The following is a 19890-nucleotide window of genomic DNA, read 5'->3' as shown; positions in this document are numbered from 1 at the left end:
TACGTTTAAGTACAAAGCTTAATAATAAAAGATGTAAGAAAATATATTTCAACAATCAATTCCAACGGCATCAGCCGGTAACGTTGCACACGAAAATACGAACCCTCTAGAGCCTCGTCTAGTGGCCGCCAGGTTTCGTATTTTCGTATACAACGTTACCGGCTGATGCCGTTGGAATTGATTGTTGAAATATATTTTTTCACATCTTTTATTATTAAGCTTTGTACTTAAACGTAGTTTTCTTTCGACTCTTGCATTTCTCAAAGTTTGAAACCGATATTTTATGCATAAAAAAGTTCGAACGTTCAAAAAACGTTGAGGTTCAGAAAAAAGATGAAATAATTTTCAGTGAAGTTCCTACCAAAATGCAGTACCTAAACGTACTTTCTTGTACTCTAATACATTTCTTAAAGTTTCAGCTCGATATTTTATTCACAAAAAAAGTTCTTAGGTTCAAAAAAACATTCACTTGGTTGGTGTAGAGTCTCATGCTACAAGGAAAAAAACCGCGAGCATTTCTCAATCGCATGTCTGCAAGAATAGCTTAGATTCATGCTGTTACATTTGCAGTAAATATGAAGTGAGCAGTTTGCGAAAATCAATCGACGAGGAAGTGAAAAGTCTTTACGAAAAGTGTTTTGACAGTAAATTTCTGCACCAAGAAACAAAATAGGTTCCTCACGTTATTTGCAATCCCTGCAGACTTATGTTGTATCGTCTAAAAAATTTAAATAACGCAAAGTACCGCAAGTACTTTACACCAACCACATGGAAAAAACCCGTTATTGCGAAGGACTGCTACTTTTGAATGAATTCCGTCAAATGGTTCAACGCCAAAAATAAAAACAACATTTCGTACATTAATGTGTGCACAGTTACAATAGCAATTGAAATCAATAAAAATGCACGCCAAACTGATTTAAGCGCTTTAGAAGATGATAGAATGGAAGTTGAAAGTCAATGTCATGGAGACGGTAGTGAAACCAGTGATCGAACAGAAAATAGTTCTGATGATTCCGATGAAAATGACCAAAAAGATGACGAATATAGCGTGCATAAAATGAAATTAAAGGTTCCACTATTACTGTCGCAACTAGAACTGAATAATTTTATTAGAGATCTTGGATTACCGAAAGACGGCGCTGAATTTTCCGCTTCATTTCTAAAAAGAAGAAATCTTCTAGAGCCAAAGACAAAAATTTCATTCTATCGCGACACGGACAAAGAATTCAGAAAGTTTTTCGTTAAAGACGAACAGACGTCTTTAGTGTACATGCACTGACGTTAACGGACTAATGAACCACTTGAAGAAAAATGTGTACAGAGACGAAGAATGGCGACTTTTCATTGATTCGTCAAAACGCAGCATTAAGGCTGTTTTATTGCCTAACGCGAATACTTACACTCCTACCCCTATAGCTCACTCAACGGTCATCAAAGAAGAATATAAGAGTGTTAAAATGCTTCTTGAAAAAGTTAATTACACGAATCACAAATGGCAAATATGTGGTGATCTCAAAATCATAACAATGATATTAGGCCAACAATCGGGTTTCACGAGAGAGCCATGGTTTATATGCCTGTGGAATAGAAGATATCGAGCCAATAATTACAGCAAAAAACATTGGCCTATAAGAGATTCATTCAAACCTGGTTTTCATAATATCATCAACCAAAGCCTCGTTGACCCAGAAAAAATTTTACTACCACCCCTTCACATAAACCTTGGGCTCATGAAGCAATTTGTCAATGCGTTAGACAAATATGGACAATGCTATAAGTATATATCCCTTAAATTCCCTTATGTTTCAGACGCTAAATTGAAAGAAGGAGTCTTTGATGGACCACAGATTCGAATATTGACAAGAAATAATTATTTCGTGAGCCACATGAAGAAAATTGAAATGGACGCTTGGGAAAGTTTTAAAGCAGTAAACGCAAATTTCCTCGGTAACAAAAAAAGTTCAGACTACGAGAATATTGTTGCGAAAATGATAAGAAACTACAAAAAGTTAGGCTGCTTGATGAATAAAAAACTTAACTTTCTAGATTCCCATACGGATAAGTTTTCAGAAAATGTTGGTGATTTCAGCGAAAAACAAGGGGAACGTTTTCATCAAGGCATAAAAGTGTTGGAACAACGATATCAGGGTAGATGGGACGAGGTCATGATGGGTGATTTTTGGTGGATGTTAAAAAGGGAAACGAATGTAGGTCTTAAACGTAAGCGGAACCCTTTGCATCGTTCCTTCGAAGAAAAAAGGACACGTTATAGCAGGCAGAAAATAGACTGAAGTAGGTCTATAAATCAATTTAATTACGATAAAATCAAGATAAAATGTAAACACGAAAGATAGTATAAATATATCCTTTAAGTTTAAGAAAAGCAGAGAGAAAAATTTTTTGAATAAAACTCTTATTCATTTGAATGTTTAAGTGACAGTTCTACATTTTAATTGATACAAACATTGTCAGGTTAATTGAAATGGGGCCAATTCTACTTGTAGTTCTAAGTTTCTTCAAATGAGTAATGTGCGTCTAAATTTTTAACCACCTGTAGTACAATGAAATGAATTTTATTGTGTTACAACGGGAATACTTAAGTTAAGTTAAGATCGAGCTAACCTATTAATTATAGCACACATTTAAGACTGAGAACCGTACGCTTACATAGCTACATGAGTGGCTGAATTTCATTCAGCTAGGTTAGGTTAGGTCAGGTTTTGTGAGGTTAGGATAGGTTAAACCTCTATGTAGGTTAAGCCCAAGCTGATTCAAACGGTACTGCAAACACAACGGGACCACACAATGAGTTTAATTGTGTTACGTGAAGTTAAGTTAGGTTAGGTTAGGTTTTTTTAGGTTAGGATAGGTTTGACCTCTGTGCAGGTTAAGCCCAAGCTGATTAAAACGGTACCGCAAACACAACGGGACAACACAATCAGTTTAATTGTGTTACGTGAAGTTAAGTTAGGTTAGGTTAGGTTTTTTTAGGTTAGGATAGGTTTGACATCTTTGCAGGTTAAGCCCAAGCTGATTAAAACGGTACCGCAAACACAACGGGACAACACAATCAGTTTAATTGTGTTTCGTGAGGTTAGGTTAGGTTAGGCCAGGTTAGATTTATTTCTAGGTTAGGCTCGAGTTGACCCATTCGATGTAGCACACATTTGCTACTAGGAAAATATGCTTCCAGAGCTTTACGTGTAGTTTAATAAATTTCTGTTAATTCAGGTTAGGTGAGGTCAGGTTCTGTTGAATAAAGTTATGTTAAATAAGTTGACATCAGGCAAGGGTTGATCCTTCACAGTTGGCGACATGTTTTTGAAGTGAAAATTTGCTCTTTGGCATTATTTTGAAATTTATTTGCCTCCGTGCATGATTCCTCGTCATTTAGTGAGGTTATGGCTCAACCATGACGTGATGCTTGATTTTTGATACCGAATTTGAATTCAGCGCCCCAAAATCCATAGGAATACGTGTGTCTTGTTACCAGATCCGCACACTTTTTTTTGTGTGGCTGTGTAATTTATCTTTTTGGATAGCAAATTAGTTTTGCTTGCAAATTGATATATTAATTTGAAATTTAATCCATTTTTTATTGAAAATTCATATATTTCTTTAAAGTTAATAATTTTTGGTGAAAATCAATTTTCTTCGTTGAAAATTCATCCTTATTTATGGAAATTATTTCTTTTTGTTTAAATTTGAAAATCTGTTATTGTTAAAAAAAATAATGTTTGTCATTGGTTTTTCTTTTTAGTTAAAAATTCAACTGCTTGGTAGAAAATCGACTTTTTTTTATTAGGTTTTCATATTTTTACTTGAAAAATGAACGAATTGAATAGAAATTAAACTATTGGACTAAAAATTCAACTATTTATTTAAAAATTTAACTGTTCTGATTAGAGTTTATTTGGTTTGAACTATTTGCTTCCTAATTCCTCTCTTTTAGTTAAAACATTTAATTTAAATATTAATTTTTTTACATGAAAATATAGCTATTCTATTTTTGAAAAGAGAGTTAATCTTGTATGCTAGCAAGTCATCATTTTGTTTGAAGATTCAACTATTTTGTTAAAAATTCGTTTTTCTCTGTTACAGAATTTATTTTTTTACTGAAAATTTAAGTATTCCATTTTCTCGTCTTGTTTGTTTGAACTTTGTTTTTTTTTTGTGAAATTTTATTTTTCTTGGCGAAACAATTATCTTTCTAATTGAAAATTTTTGTTTTATTAAATATTATTTTTTAATTTGTTATTTTAGTATCCCATGCTTAATTAAGACTTTATTATATATCTGGTATTATAGATAATTTTGTTGTTGATATAACGTTAATGTTCTTGATATATTTTACATGTTAAAAATTATACTGCTTGGTAAAAAAGTATGGATTTTGTTGAAGTCGTTTTTTTGGGTTGGAAAGAAATGTTTTTTGTTGGAAATTCAGAAATATGCAGAGCATACATATATTTGGTTAAAACGTCATGTTTTTGGGAAGAAAATTATTCTTGATAAAACTTTAACTTTGTAGTGAAGAATTCAGAAATTTTGTTAATTAACCATTTTTCTCGATTGAAAATGATCTTTTATTTTAATTTTATCTTTTTCGGTTTAAATGTGCACTATCTTCTAAAATATTCGAAATTTTAGCTTAAAAACTTTAACTTTTTGTTGAAAATTATTCTTTTCTACTAGGAACACCATCTTTATTGGTCGAAAATAAACTTCGTTGCTGAAAATTTAACTTTATTCTTATAAATTTGTCGTTTTAAATTTAAATTCTTGATTGAATTTGAATATTTTTTCAATAAAAATTCGGCCAACTGACATATTTCATGAAAGTTAATTTTTAATTTAAAGTATTTATGAAAGTAAAACCCGCTTTAAATTGACGGTTTTATATTTATTTGTTTAATTTGTTCAGGAGATCAAAAATTGTTCTATTTTATAAAATATAAGAAAAAATCTATTTTTCTAAGTATTTGTCCATAAATTCAGATGGTAAAGGTAAATTCTAAATTAAAAATACCAAATACTATAAATTTTTGCCAAAAACTTGTTATGAAAATTATAAGTGTAAATTTTTTATAGAAATTGTGACTAATAATTACTCTCACAAAAAGAGAACTCTATCATTGATTAATGATGATTTTTATTACTGGCAGATCGTTGTTGAAGAGTAAATAATTGTTTTGTAAAAAATATAGATTTTCTGATAATTTTAGTGAACATATAATAAAAAAAAGCAACTGAAAATGAAAAAATCTCTGAGCAAGGTGCTCTTTAAAATTAAGCGCATTTGAAATAAAGAATTGAAAATTGGGACAAAATTGAAGGTTGTAGGCTTTTTTGAACGAAAAAAATGCATTTTAAAAATTTCTGAAATAAATCAAATGTTAAGAATGTCTAAAATTATAATCATTTCTAAAATGTTGAAAAAATTTTTAATTATCTTACCCCTGGCTAAATGGATTTGATACGCATCATGATCCTCATAGCGACTTGGTGTTGATTCTGTAAACGAAAATAAATATTTAGAACAATCTCACAGTCATTTTAGCAAAATAGGTGTATTTTGAAGGTATCATGTCATTAAGGCCTAATCCAACTTTCACGATTTTATAAAAGAAACAAAAGGGGTTCAGAAAAATATAAATTTTTAATTTTTCTAAATAAAATAAAATAGAACTTTTGATATAACTTAGCTACGAATTCAAGACCTAAAAATTTGATAATTTCGTTTGTTGAAAATTAAATAATTTATTTGAAAAATAAATAATTTAGTTCAAAATGCATGTATTTTGTTAAAAAATCATCTTTTTGGAAGAACAATAATCTTACACGTCGAAAACTGATCTTTTTGGTTAAATATTTATTTGTCTTTATTTTTAAAAAAATTTTTGATCTAAAAGTTTAACTATTTAATATTTGTTTAAGACCTTTTCCTTTTTATAGGATAATTTGAAAATTCGTCTTTCTCGATAGAACGTCAATCTTCTTTGTCGAAAATTCATCTTTGGGGTTAAAATCCTTTTTTTTTTGTTTAGCGTTATTTATTTTCATAAGAGTTTTTGTTTGGAAATTTCATTATTAAATTTTTGGTTAAAACTTTGTATATTGTATTATTCAAAAATTATACAGTTAGGTAAAAAATGCATTTTTATTGTTTGAAAATTATCTCTTTTGTTAACAATTCATCTTTTACGATCTTTTAGTCTTACAAATTTAAATGTTTTATTGAAACGTCCACGATTTTATTGAATAATTTAAAGGGAAAAATATTATTCTTTCGATCTATATAATAGCTGAATTCAATTCAACTACTTTGTTAAAGTCTTGCTCTTGTTCGAAAATTTTTGATTAAAACTTTATCCATTTGTATTCATTAAAATTTTATTCATTTTTTATGATAGAAAAGTTATCCTTCTGCTTTTTAATTTTGTCTTTGAAAAAGGTAGTTTTTTTGCCTAAAAAGTCTTTTCAGTTAAGAATGTTTGTATTTCAACAAAAATTACAATATTTGACTGCTTGTTCAGTTCATTATTGATAATTCATGTGACTGATAATTTGCGTTTAAAAAAAAGCTTATTTGAATATTTTACTCATTATCTCTCTTCAAAATTAAACAATTTTAATATTACGCAACTTAATTGTTCATAATTTGCAAAGTAAATTAAAAACATTGGAATATTTAAAAAAAATCGTAAAAAATTAAATTTTTTTCTGATTTCTTATAATGCAACAATTTTTCTTTAAATTATTTTCAGACTGAACAAAAATACGGCCATCTTGAAAAAGAATCGTAATTTATTGAAAATTTTAAAAAAATTGTTGACGACAACTTAAATAAATTATTTGATTAATATCAATTAAAAATTCAACAAACCAATAATTCGCGTTAAAAAAAAATTGATAAAATTTTTACTCTAGATATCTCTCTGAAAATAGAAATTTGTCCTATAGTGCAACATTTTTGTCAAATATTTCCAAAGTTAACAGAAAAGATTTCGATCTTTAAAAACAATTGTGATGATTGACTACTTTCGAATTTTTTATTATCATTTTTAATACATTATTTCATTAATATTATTGAAAATTCATGTTACCAATAATTTGCAATAAAAAAACAGTTTAATTGCATATGCTACTCATTAACTCTCATTTAAGTTGATTGGTTTATAGCGTAGCGCTTATTTGCTAATTATTTTTAATGTGAACCAAAAACATTGCAATCAGTAAAAACAATTATAACAATTTTAAAACATTTTCCAATTTTTCAATCGCAAACCAATTAATTATTTAATTAATAATATTATAAATTTATATCACCAATAATTTCGTTTAAAAAGTTGGTAAGGGAATTTAAAAGATTACAAAGCATTTTAAATGATTTACAACATTCAAAAGAGTTTAAGGATCTTCATGTACTTTAAGAATTTTTAATTGTATTTAAACAGATTTTAAGAAATTCCAAGGGATTTAACGGGAGTTATTTGATTTAAAGTTAAAAAATTTAATTTTCAAAGTTTTTTAATTGAAACAATTTTTAAAGTTTAAAATAATTTTAATGAATTAAAAAAATGTAAAGTAATTTTGAATAATTTTTACCGAATTCTTTAAAGTCTGTCAAATCGCTTGAAATCTGCGAAATTAAATGAATTTAACTATTACATTATTTTAAAACTTAACTCTTAAATTTCTTAAAATATATATTGATTTCTCTAAAATCTTGTTGAATCATCTAAAATATTCAATAATAATTTTTAATATTTCCAAAATCTAAAATTTTAGTATATATATTATTATAAGCGTAGTAATATAAAATATGGAACGAATCACAAAAATTTTTCAGGCGGCCCTGCACAGCTTTAGATTATAATCCAGATTTTTTTCGCATTTCCAGCAAGGTTAGCCGAGAGGCTTTAGGCGTTAGGAATTAGGAATGCAAGACTTATCGGGTTCGAACCCGTGGCAAATAAAATTTTTTATATTGTGCGATTATGAATAGTGTACTGATTGTTTAATCGTGAATTATCAATTAATTGATCAAAGTTAGCTATAATAATTCTCTAAACAATTTATTATTATTTTTTATAGTATTCTTTATTCTTAACAGTAGAAAATTGCGATTTTTATGATATTTAAAAATATTCACTAAGGTTAGTTAATAATTATTTATATGTAGCAAGAAAAATTGTTGGAAGAAATTATTATTGTTTATAACTACATCTTCAACCACTTTTTTCTAAATAAAGTGATAAACAGCCTAATATATTATATAATTGCGCTTACCAACAGAATTAAGAAGGAAAAATGCTATTTTCAGAACAATTCCAGTGGCAATCTTCATTTTCAATATCGAAGAATTTCGTAAAGATGACTAATAAAGTGTTAACAAAGTCGGTGGTATTTATAATGACTCAGATTTAGTTTACCTTGATAGGTGCTATCATGTAAATTTTAAGATAAAACAAGGTCTGATGGCCGACATAGAATATTTTAGGATTATCTGCCATTAACTGATAAGACAACTACCGCGTTCGTTTCACATCTTCGTAAAAACTAAAAAATAGAAAAATGTAAAAAAACATTCATTAGATTGTATGGTATTTGATTTTAAAAACCTCTTTTTATTTTTGTTCTGAACATTTTTTTCCTTTTTAGGACAATATTTATATTTTCAAATTACAATAGAAAAATTCTGTAATGGTTGTCCAAATTTAGTCGTTAGATTCTTGGTTTTATTTTAAAAATATAATAATAATTATTGTCAAAATAGAGTAAAAATTTAAGAAATTTAAATTAGACCAAAATCCAAATAAGAAATTTTATCCAACGTCCGCTAATCAAATTGATGCAAAATCCTGTTGAATAGAACAATAATCCAACAAACAAATTTGGACCACAATAAATAAATTGCTATTAATCAGTGAAAGTTTTTACCATGTACTTATATTTTAAGTTTAGAAAACATCATTTTTCAACACTGAAAAGCACTTCAACAAATTAAATAAATTGAGGACTAAATAGTTTTAATTCAATTTAAATTATAAGTCCAAAATTAAAATAATTTTCTTTCAATTATTTTATCAAACATGAATAGTTTAAATTTTCAGAAAAAAGATCAAATATTAATTTGGAATAAACGCAGATTAAAATTTTGTAATTTAAAGCGCTTTTATAATATATGTTGTTCAATTTTAAAGATTTACAAGTAAAATTCTTAAAATATGAAGATTTGCAAGCGAAGATTCTTTAATTTGAAAGATGCGTACATTCAAATTAAAAATTTTGATAAATCAAAAAATCAGATGTATTTTCAAATTGGAAGTTATTTTTTTATCTGTAAATTGAACTGTTTCGTCGTTGGTTGAACATCTATATTCTTTATTTAAAAATTCAACGATTTCTTCAAAATTGAAGTATTTTGTTAAAACGTTGTCTTTTTTGGTCTTGTCTGAAAATTTATTTTTTTTTTTCATTAGAAATTATTTTCTTTGAATTTCATAGAGATTTCGTTTTTTTTCTTGTTAGAAATTTATTTTCTTACTAATAAAATAGCTATTGCATTTTCAATAGAAAATATTTTTACGTCACAGATTCAACTTTTCTTTTAAAAATTGTCTTTATAATTTGATACCACAAAATTTTTGAGGAGATTTTTTTTGATAAAAAACTTTAGAAAATAACGTTTTAGAAAAACGTTAGAAAATTAGCTCTTTATTTGACAATCGGTATTTTAAGGCTAAATTACCACTTTCTTATTGAAAATTAGAATATTTTTGTTGGAAATATAAAGTATTATTCTTTTCTTTAGAATTAATTTTTTTCTTTAAAATTTATAATTTTAGTTAAAAATTGACTCATTTAAATACAAATTTAATGATAATTTTTTTCATTAATAAATTTTAAATTTCCGTCCGTTTTTTCATGTTGACAAATGTGACATGCTTTTTCACTGCCCTTTAGCTGAAACTCAATTTTTAATCATCTGTGTGAATTTGGCAACATTTCTGTAAATTTTAACGTTTAGTACTATTAGTGCGAGTAAAGAAATAAATTGCGTTGCCAATAAAAAATGAAAATCTGTATTATCACAAGTTTAAAGTAAACAAAACCTTTGTTTCAACACCTTCGCTCTTTTGGAATAAGTGGAAGAAAACATACAATTTTATCACGTAGTTATCATTGTCGGTAAATAAAATTTGCGAAAACAAAGAAAAAAGTTTCACATGATATCACGTTTTCAGTATGTCTGGAAAGAATTTCAGTCATTATTCATAATGAGAGAAAAAAAATTTTTTTTTTAATTTTAACACTAACTCGCGAGCGGCGACTTCTCAAGTGGTAGTGACCTTCTTTGGTCAGCCACATCCTCAAATATGAGATTATATGTCAGGCATGAGGGCGATGGAAATTTTTTTTCCTGGAATTTTCATGCTAAAAATTTTTATTTACAAGTAGTAATTAAATACGGCAAAAATATTTATTTCAAATATCACTTCTATAAGACTCTTTTATAGGGTCCTAAAAACGCTATTAAGAAAAAAAAATAGGTTTTGTAAATTTTCGGCGCTAATAGCATTTTTCGTCTGGTTTTTTATACATAAAATAGTGTTTTATATTGATAATTAAATGTTTATATAAATTTTTTTTTCAACTTATCAAGATTTCAAGCCATTGTCGCTTAGATTAGAAATAGAAAGTAGCGGTTTTTTCTAAACTAGTAAGTCTTTGTCCAATTTTCACTAAGAGTTAGATAATACTTAATTATTTTTGAGAAACCCAATTTTTTAAACAACCAATTATTATTGTTAATAATATTCTTTAAAAATGATGCAAGGAGATTGCAGTTTTTTCAAAAATGTTTCACTTTTTGTGTAATTTTTAATTAGTGTGTTCAATAATTCATTGAAGTTAACAAAATTAATTTTCTGAACGATTTTTTATTATTTTGAATAAGATTCCATTTGATTACCGCTAGAAAGTTTCAGCTTATTCTGAAATTTAAAAGAATATGTCCACTTTTTATTTAGGGCGATTTAATAATAATTATTTCAATTTGTCAACAATAATTATTCAGCAAGAATAATTTAAAAATAGAATTGCACTTTTTTAATGAATTATTCTTGCTCTTTTCCCTATGTTTAAATAAATTAATTCAAACAAAAGATAGATATTACTCAAGCGAGAAAACCAAAGAATGGAATAAATTTGAATTTGCTTTTTTATGTTTATTTATTATTTTCTCCTAACTAAAATGCAAGGTGAAGTGAAATATTAAAAAAAAACACAACTTTCTAGAAATTATCTAAAAAATATAGTTATTATCAATATTAATTAAAAAAGATTAGGGAGTAATTTGTTATTTAGTTAAGAAATTATTATTTTCTATCAATAGAGAAGTTCGTGAAACGCTCAAGATTCGTCTTATCAACAGATTGTTTGCCTTAGTATTGATGATTATCATTTGGGTGCAAACGTTACATCTTTATTAATCATTATAATGCTAATGATAGCAACTTTTTGGTAAATAATGACACATAATGAAATTGAAATCGATTTATCAAATTTGATGACAATGAGTCATAGGAAGTCAATTCTAACATTAAAAATTGCATTTTACTTTATAAGATAAGATAATACGAGGAAAATCTTTAATTCTAATATTATCGATAACAATAATTATGGTCAGGCATTGTTTAAAAGTTTTAACAACGGTTCACGTTCAGGTATTCACAGTTAATTATGTTAAAAAATTTTTAATTATTTATTCTATAATTTTATCACAAACAAATTTAAGGGATAATTTTTATCAAATTAATTTACTATATACAAAATTCTTTATTAATTTTCTTTAATCCAACTGATAAACCCGTTTAGTTTATGTATTGTGAAAAATTAAAAGAAATTATGTGTGCAAAAATATGGGCCATCTATTAAGATGACGTCAGCCCATCTTTCGACAAAAATTGATTGAAAAAAAGTTATTATTTAAAGTATTATTATATAATCTATATTTTTATCATTATTAAATAAATAATTCGTACACACGGTTATTTACGCTTCTAATCGCACGCTTTAAAAAACCCTACTTGCCCAGGATTCGAACCCTCCCTCAACTAATTAAACTAGTGTATTTTACCGCACACTCTAACCATTTGGCTATCGAAGCATTTGAATTTTCGTTAGAAAAAATGTGATACATATTTTGACGCTCCCGGTGCTACTCAATAAAAGAAAGATTTTTGAAATCGCCTATGTTTCATAGTCATATTATTTAAAAATATTCCAATATTACATAATAAAAAAATCTAAACAAATTATTTATTGCAAGAAGGTTTTCTACGATTTTCCATAATTTTACGTTTTTTAAATTTAATTTCTAGAAACTTCGATAAAAACAACGTGATGTTTAAGGAATTATTCGTAACATTATTATTTGTTTTCTTTTTTAGCAAAATTATCAAAATTTAGCAAAATTCCTAATTCGTTTGGTCAATATTGTGCTTTTCTTAAAGAAATTTAATAAAAAATTGCATTATTCGAGCATTTATTGGCAGAAATATTCTTTTTTTTAATGCCAGTCCTTGTAATTGGGTATTTTATGACAATTTAAGCACAATTTATAATTACTTTATAGATTTAATGATTTTTTTAAACAAATCTAATTTAAAAATGCATTAATCAGGCATTTGTGGATATAAAAATTCGTTTTGTTGCTTTCGACTTTCTAATTAGAAACTCCATAATAATTTTAGAAAAATTTACAATTTTTAAAATAATTTTTATTTATTTTTGACAAATTTAACGAACAAATTCATTATTGGGCCATTTATCAACAGAAAATTATTTTTTCAATTTCAGACTTTATCACTGGGATGTTAATAATAAATTTAGCAACATTTATGATTAGTTGATGAATTTTAGGATTTTTTAAAACAAATTTAACAAAAAAACGCATTATTCGGGCATCTGTCACGTAAAAATCCGTTTTTTTATATCGGTCGTTTTAACTGGAAACTTCATGATAATTTCAGTAAAATGCATAATTATTGAAACATTTTATGATCTTGTAAACAAATTTAATAAATATATGCATGATTTGGATATTTGACAACGAAAGAGTTCTCGAAAATGTTAAAAAAGTCAAAATTGCATTGTAAATGCATTTTTTTATTAAACCTATTAGTAAAATTAATAATAATAATCATTTCACGAAGAAATTTCTACATCATTATATTGTTTATTTACTTAAAACTATTATCAGATAGGAAATTGAAAGTAATCAAATTTTAAATACATTCAATTAATAATTTTTAATGTTTCGTTTCGACATTTTTAATTATGATATTGTGTCATAAATTGGACGCCGAATTTAAAAGCAAACTTTGTGTATCTTGAGACAATAAATTCGGTATTTCAACATTCGAGTCGAAAAAATAGAACACAGAATACGTAATTTAATAAAAAAAGTCATCTAAAAACTAGCAAATATTTAATTTACTTTTCAATTTTAATTGCCAAATTATAATTATTTTGACTTTGAATTCATTAAGATCAAAAAGTTTTCGAATTTAAATTATTCAATTTTAATTCCATCCGTTACATATAATACAATTCGCATTCATTTAATTCTTAAAAATATACATATATATATATATACTTTTTATTTTGATTAAAAAACCCCATTTTTATTATTTTGCAATTGCCCTCTTTAAAAATTTCAAAGTGAAACCATTCAATGTCGAAACTCTTGAATTCCAAATAAAATTGTTTAATTCTGAACACTTGCAAGTAGAACTAACTCTATTTTAATTTTCGTTCCTGACGAAATTGTTAAAATTAAAGCATTTTAATTTGAAGGCTTTAAATTTTGAAAGCTTTTGTTTTTAAGATTTTTCAATTTGATATTATCTAATTTTAAATGATTTTATTCAGAAATTATACACATTTAATTGTTTTAAAATTGGAATCAAAAACGTAAAATTTCAAAAAATTAAAAAAATGTTCAGCTAAATATTTGAATTTTTAATGTATAAAGATCAAGTTTGAACCAAAAATTTAATTATTCAATTTTCGTTTAAAGAAATTAATTTTTTATAAAACATTAAATTTTTTACAAATCAAGTAAATTCGTTGCTAAATAGTTTGATTATCTATCAAAATGTTGAATTTTTAAGATAAAGAAAGATCTTTCTACAAAAAATGCAATTTTCAACGAAGCGATTGAAGATTATTTTATCAAAGAAGATTATTTTTTTTACCAAAAAAGGAAGACCTTTAATCAGAATACATAAATTTCAAACCAAATATTTAAATTTTTAATAAAGAAAATTATTCATCTACTAAAAAAGATGAAATTTCTACAAGTTATATAAATTCTTAACCAAACAGTTCAATTTTATAAGTATTAAGATATCAATTTTTAACCAAAAATAGAATAGTTAAATTTTCCCTAATAAAAATGAATTTTAAATAATGATTTCAATAAAAAATAAATTTTTATTTAAAAAAAATCATTTTCAATGAAAAAGTGAATTTTATTCTAAATACTTAAATTATTTACCACATTTTTATCGATATAGTTACATTTTCAATTTACGAAATAATTACTTTTTTCAAAAAAATACGAATTTTGAACAAAATATATAAATTTGCAATCAAGAAGATAAATTATCTACCGAGAGAAGTGAATTTTTAACAAATAAAATTTCTTTTGAACCAAATAGTTGAATTTTTCAAGTTTATTAGTGATAAAAAAAAAAACATATGATATGTGCATTTTCATTAAAGAAATTAATTCTTAATAAAAAAATAAACTTTCTACTATTAAAACTTAAATTTTCTCCTAAATATTTAAATATTCAACGAAATAATCAAATCTTAAGCCATACAAGTAAATTGTAAAGTAAAAAGATTATTTTTTTAGTAAAAAAGACGAATTGAAAACATAATACATACATTATTAACCGATCAGTAAAATTTTTAATCGGGATGTTTCTTTACCAAAAGAGACAAATTAAAAAAAAAAATACATAAATTTCAAATCAAAAAGTTTCATTTTTAGTCAAAAAGATACAATTTCAACAAATATTATAAACTGCCAACCAAATAGTTGAATTTTTATAGAAAAGGATCATTTTTTATCAAAAAGATTGAATGTACTAAATAGTTAAATTATCTACCAATTCGTTTAATTTTTAAAACTGTAAGGCAAATTTTCCATTAAAAACAGTTTAATTTTTAACCTGAGAATATGAAGTTAAAAAAAAAATCATTTTCAATCAAATATCTTAATTTTGAAATAAAACCATAATTTTTTACACTCAAATAGAAAATGAATTTTAAAGGTTGTTCAACTTTTAACCACAGCTTTGAATTTTTTAACGAAAAATATCGTGGTTGTAATTTAGAAAAAAATGAATCCTCATCTAAAACTGATTAATTATCTTTAAAGCTAAAAAATTAATTTTTAACCAAATTTTATTTTCTAACCGAGAAAAATAAGTTTATCAGTTTGATGAATCTTATAGCGTACTTTTCAAATAAAAAATACTGATTTTCTGCGTAAATAGTTGAATTATCTACAAATTTGTTGAATGATCAATACAAAAATTATAAATCCTCAATCATACCAAACCATTTTTAGGAAAGTAGTTGAATAATTGACCAAGTTTTTGAATTGAAAGAAAACATAATATTTGATAATCCAGGCAAAAAATGTTGTTTTCTTTTAATAAAAGACAATTGCATTTATACAGAAAAGAAGAATTTTTAACCAAATACTTAAACGCTCATCTAAAACAAATTAATATAAAAAAAAATTAGTTTTCCCCAAAATTGTAAAATTCGTTACTAATAATTAGAAAGATAAACTTCCAACCATAAACAAATATTTCTACAAAATATTTAAATTTTGTGCTAAATTTTTAAATTATCTACAAATAAAGTTTAATTTTTTACGCAAAAATATTTGGTGTCCACGAAAAATTAATTTTCAACCAAATAATATATAAATAATGTTTTTAAATAATACTGATAAGAATATTTTTAATAACGGCTTTAGGGAGCAGAAAATTGTAATGTTTTGTTGATCAAAATTATTATTTTTTTAAATTAGACTTCTCGGGTTAAAACTTCAACTATTTTTTATAAACTATATTATAACTATTATAAATTATTTATAAACTAAATTGTAGAAATTTAAAGACAACTGAGGAATTCTCTATGCATAGAAAAATTGTTAACAAAAAAAAAACGATTTTTCGTAAAAATAGTTAAATAGTCAATTTTCAACTTTTGAAACGATCAAGTTATAAAATGTTTTAGTGAAATTTTCACTTAAGCCAATAAATTTTAAACCAGAAAGATGGCTTTTTAAAAAAGCTAATATTTGACCAAAACAAATTAATTTAAAATAAATAATGATTTAATTTAAGATACAAATGAATTTTTAGCCAACAATTAAATTGGTCGATTTGCACTGAAACAATTAATTTTCAGTTAACAAAGAAGGAATTTTTAATGCAGTAGTTAATTATTTTTAAAAAGTTCATCTAATTTTTTTTTTGAAATTTTAACAAAAAGAATAAATATTTTAAAAAATGGTTGAACTTTCTGCCAAATAATGTAAAATTGTAACTAAAATTTTAATCGTCAGAAGAAAGAAACAGAAGTTATTATTCAGACCAGATTTTAAATCTTGAATCATTTTTCACAAAGAATCTTTTATAAACAGAAAGAAAAAAAGTCATGAAATGAAATGAAAATTTCTTAACATTGTTTGTTTCTCTGAATATATCAGTGACTTCGCCACAAATACAAGAAGGTAAGATAAAGGGTAAATAAAGGAAAGTTTTCAGTAAGGTCACTAATGATATTGATTTAAGTAGCTTTTGATGTATTTTTTAAATCACTTTTAGGTTCTGTTTTACTTCTAAAACTGTTCCAAGCAAAAACTATATTGTTAAGACCAATTTGTTAGAAATAATTATTTTAAAAAATTATTATTGTAATTGACTATATTTTGTTTATTTATTAATGCTACATAACTGCGGTTTCTCCTGAAAATTTAAACTTTTCACCCACGTTTCACTTTGTGAAGTAATAATTATTGCAAATTACCAAGCATAATTGTTTAAACAATTTTTCACTGAACATAATTATCTACTTGTGAATAAGTCCGAAGAATTTGGAATTTTTTTTGGAATTTTTAAACCTTTCATCACTTTTCACTTAGTGAATTAGTAATTGATGCAAATTAGCAAACAAAATTATTTAAAAAATTGCTTATTGTTTAGAATAATACTTTCTTAGATTAATGCTAGAATTTTTCTTTTTTTTGAAATCTTTAGTTTTGCTTAGACTTTTTGATTATAAACAAATAATAACTGAATCTGAACAAAAATAATTTTTTAAACAGTATTGTCTATAAATGCCTTGTAAAATATTTTTTTTATATTTAAAAAATAAGTTTATTACAAAGCATGAAAGAAAAATATTAAAGCATATTTCAATAATGTCTTTTTTATTTCAGGAAAATATACTTAAAAAAAGTTTAAAATATGACTCTCAGATGTTTATTTTTTATTTGTTTATAACTAAAAAGGTAGAGCAAATAAAAAAAATAGTAAAGAGCTGGAACTTTCTAGTACTTATCTAAGAGGAAATAGTTATAAAAAATAATACATTTATTAAACAACTATTTTTGTTTAACATGCCTTAATTTATCCTACAAGATGTGAAAAATTAGAAAAAAAACACCGATTTAGCATACATATAAGAGCACATAGTTATAAAGAATAATAATTTGTCTAAACAATTATTTTTGCTACATTTAATTAAATATTAACTCACTCTAAGTGGAAAGTGGGCAAAAAATAGAAAATTTCAGAAATAAACTGCAATTTCTAATATTATACAAAAGAGAATATTGTTGAAAATAATAAAAAATGGTTTAAACAGTTATTTTTGTAAACAGCAATTAAATGTAACTCTCGAGGTGGCCTCAAATACGAAAACAAGCCTTTCTTCATTTCTTGATTCTTCTACATTTTTTCAAGTCATAAATTAAAAAAAAAACAACTCAAATTAAATAGTGTTATTCATAGACTTAGCAAACAATTCTATCAGACTTTTATTAATCTAAGTGTTCTTTTCTCTTGTCTGATCAAAATTACCAAGGATTTAAATTTTGTATGGAATTTCTAATGCTTAAAACGTTTTGAAAAATATTAAATTATTTAAAATATTTTCAGCCAAAGATTTCAAGGGCTTTTCAGGTTTTATAGCCGGCATGATCGAAAAACAAAAAATGTCCTGGACTTTAAAAGGATTAGAAAATATTTTATATAATTTAAAATGTTTTAGGCTATTTTGAATGATTTTGAAGCATTAAAGAGAAAGTTAAAGATCTCAAACTATTTTCGTGGAAATTACTATACTTGCAAAAAATGTCAGCAAAAGTTGAACAGATATTTAAAAGATTTAAAAATAATTTCTAATATTTCAGTTTATGTGGTGGTTTTAAGAGTTTTATTGTCAGATTTTCGGTAATTTCAAGGGATTCTGAAGCCTTTGAATAAGTTTAATTAATAAATGTTTGAGGATATTTAAGCATTCCATAAGAATTTTAATATTTCGAGTGATTTTAGGGAATATCGTAAGATTTCACATAATTTTTCGGGATTTCATCGGACTTTATCATATTTTAATAGCTTTGAAACTTTTATTTTCAAGAACTAAAGAATTTAAAGGATGGCAAAGATTCCAAAATATTTAAAAATATTTTGAATAGATTTTTTTTTAATTTTGTGGGATTTTAAGGGATTTTATAGATTTTTGTGTCTTCTCCAGACATTTTCTAGAGTTTTAAGAAATTTGTAAGGAATTTCCAAAAATTTCAATAATTTAATATAAAAAAAACCATGCGATTTTGAAATATGTAAAAAGACTTCAAGAGATTTTAAAAGTTTTTAATGACATTAACCAGGATTAAAACGATTTTAAGGGATTTTAAAAGTTCCCACGGTTAAATTTTCAAGGAAATTTGAAAAATATTGAATTAAAGATTAAATAATATGTCAAAAATTAAAACATTAAAATTGCAAATAGACAAAAACAAGCAAAAAATGAGCTAAAACATGAAAGCTTCAACGTGGACAATCTTTGAAATAATATTATTGTTTATAATTTTATTTCCATTTCTCGAAAAAAATGAACAAAAAAAAGTAACAGCAATTGAATGCATTACCAGTAAAAATCATAATTTCATCAATTTTCCAATTTAAATTGTAAAGGATCTGATATTTATGAATTTTAAAACTGTACGTATATTGCAAATACACGATTTTAGTTTACTTGAGACACAAAAAAGAATATTTTCCATTAACTTCATAGTTATACATCATTTATAAACAAACTTGAATTTACAAAAAAGAAGTTTTTCTAGAAGAAGAAATAACTTGGCGAGGGTGAAACTCATATGATATCTTCATCCCTAATTTTGTGAAATTTTTTTTATTAAAAACAAAAAATACGCAAATATTTTGTTAATTGTCTTAAATTTTGTAAATAAATAGTTTTAGAGATTTTTAATTTGTCAAATTTACTATATAAAAAAAGCGTTTGGTAAGTTTTGCTAGGATATTAACGTCTTCAACTTTTTAATATTAATTGACAAAGTATATTTTATAAAACTAAAAAAAAATTTATAATTCTTCCAATACTGGAAATAATTATATTTGCTGAAATCCAGGAAAATTGATTTTTATACCTTGGGAGTTTTGAAAATCTCTTAAAATCACTCAAATCTTTTGGAAAATTCTTCGGAAATACCATAAAATCTGGAAAGTTCTCTAAAAGATTTTTAAACCCCTTAATATT

General features: G+C 25.0%; 1 protein-coding gene across 1 annotated transcript in view; it reads right to left on the bottom strand.

Moving 5' to 3' along the window:
- Window positions 1-8353, bottom strand: part of LOC117181035 (putative uncharacterized protein DDB_G0282133) — a 19202-nt gene extending 10849 nt beyond the window's left edge. The window contains exons 1-2 of the mRNA XM_033373604.1: window positions 8296-8353; window positions 5461-5517 (exon numbers count right to left, since the gene is read on the bottom strand). Coding sequence (XP_033229495.1) covers window positions 5461-5517; window positions 8296-8353 — 115 coding nt within the window. The remainder of the gene's footprint in view (window positions 1-5460; window positions 5518-8295) is intronic.
- Between the last annotated feature and the right edge of the window lie 11537 nt (window positions 8354-19890).

Source organism: Belonocnema kinseyi, chromosome 10, assembly GCF_010883055.1.
Source record: "Belonocnema kinseyi isolate 2016_QV_RU_SX_M_011 chromosome 10, B_treatae_v1, whole genome shotgun sequence".
Taxonomy (NCBI): domain Eukaryota; kingdom Metazoa; phylum Arthropoda; class Insecta; order Hymenoptera; family Cynipidae; genus Belonocnema; species Belonocnema kinseyi.
This window is presented reverse-complemented; position numbering and strand designations above follow the sequence as displayed.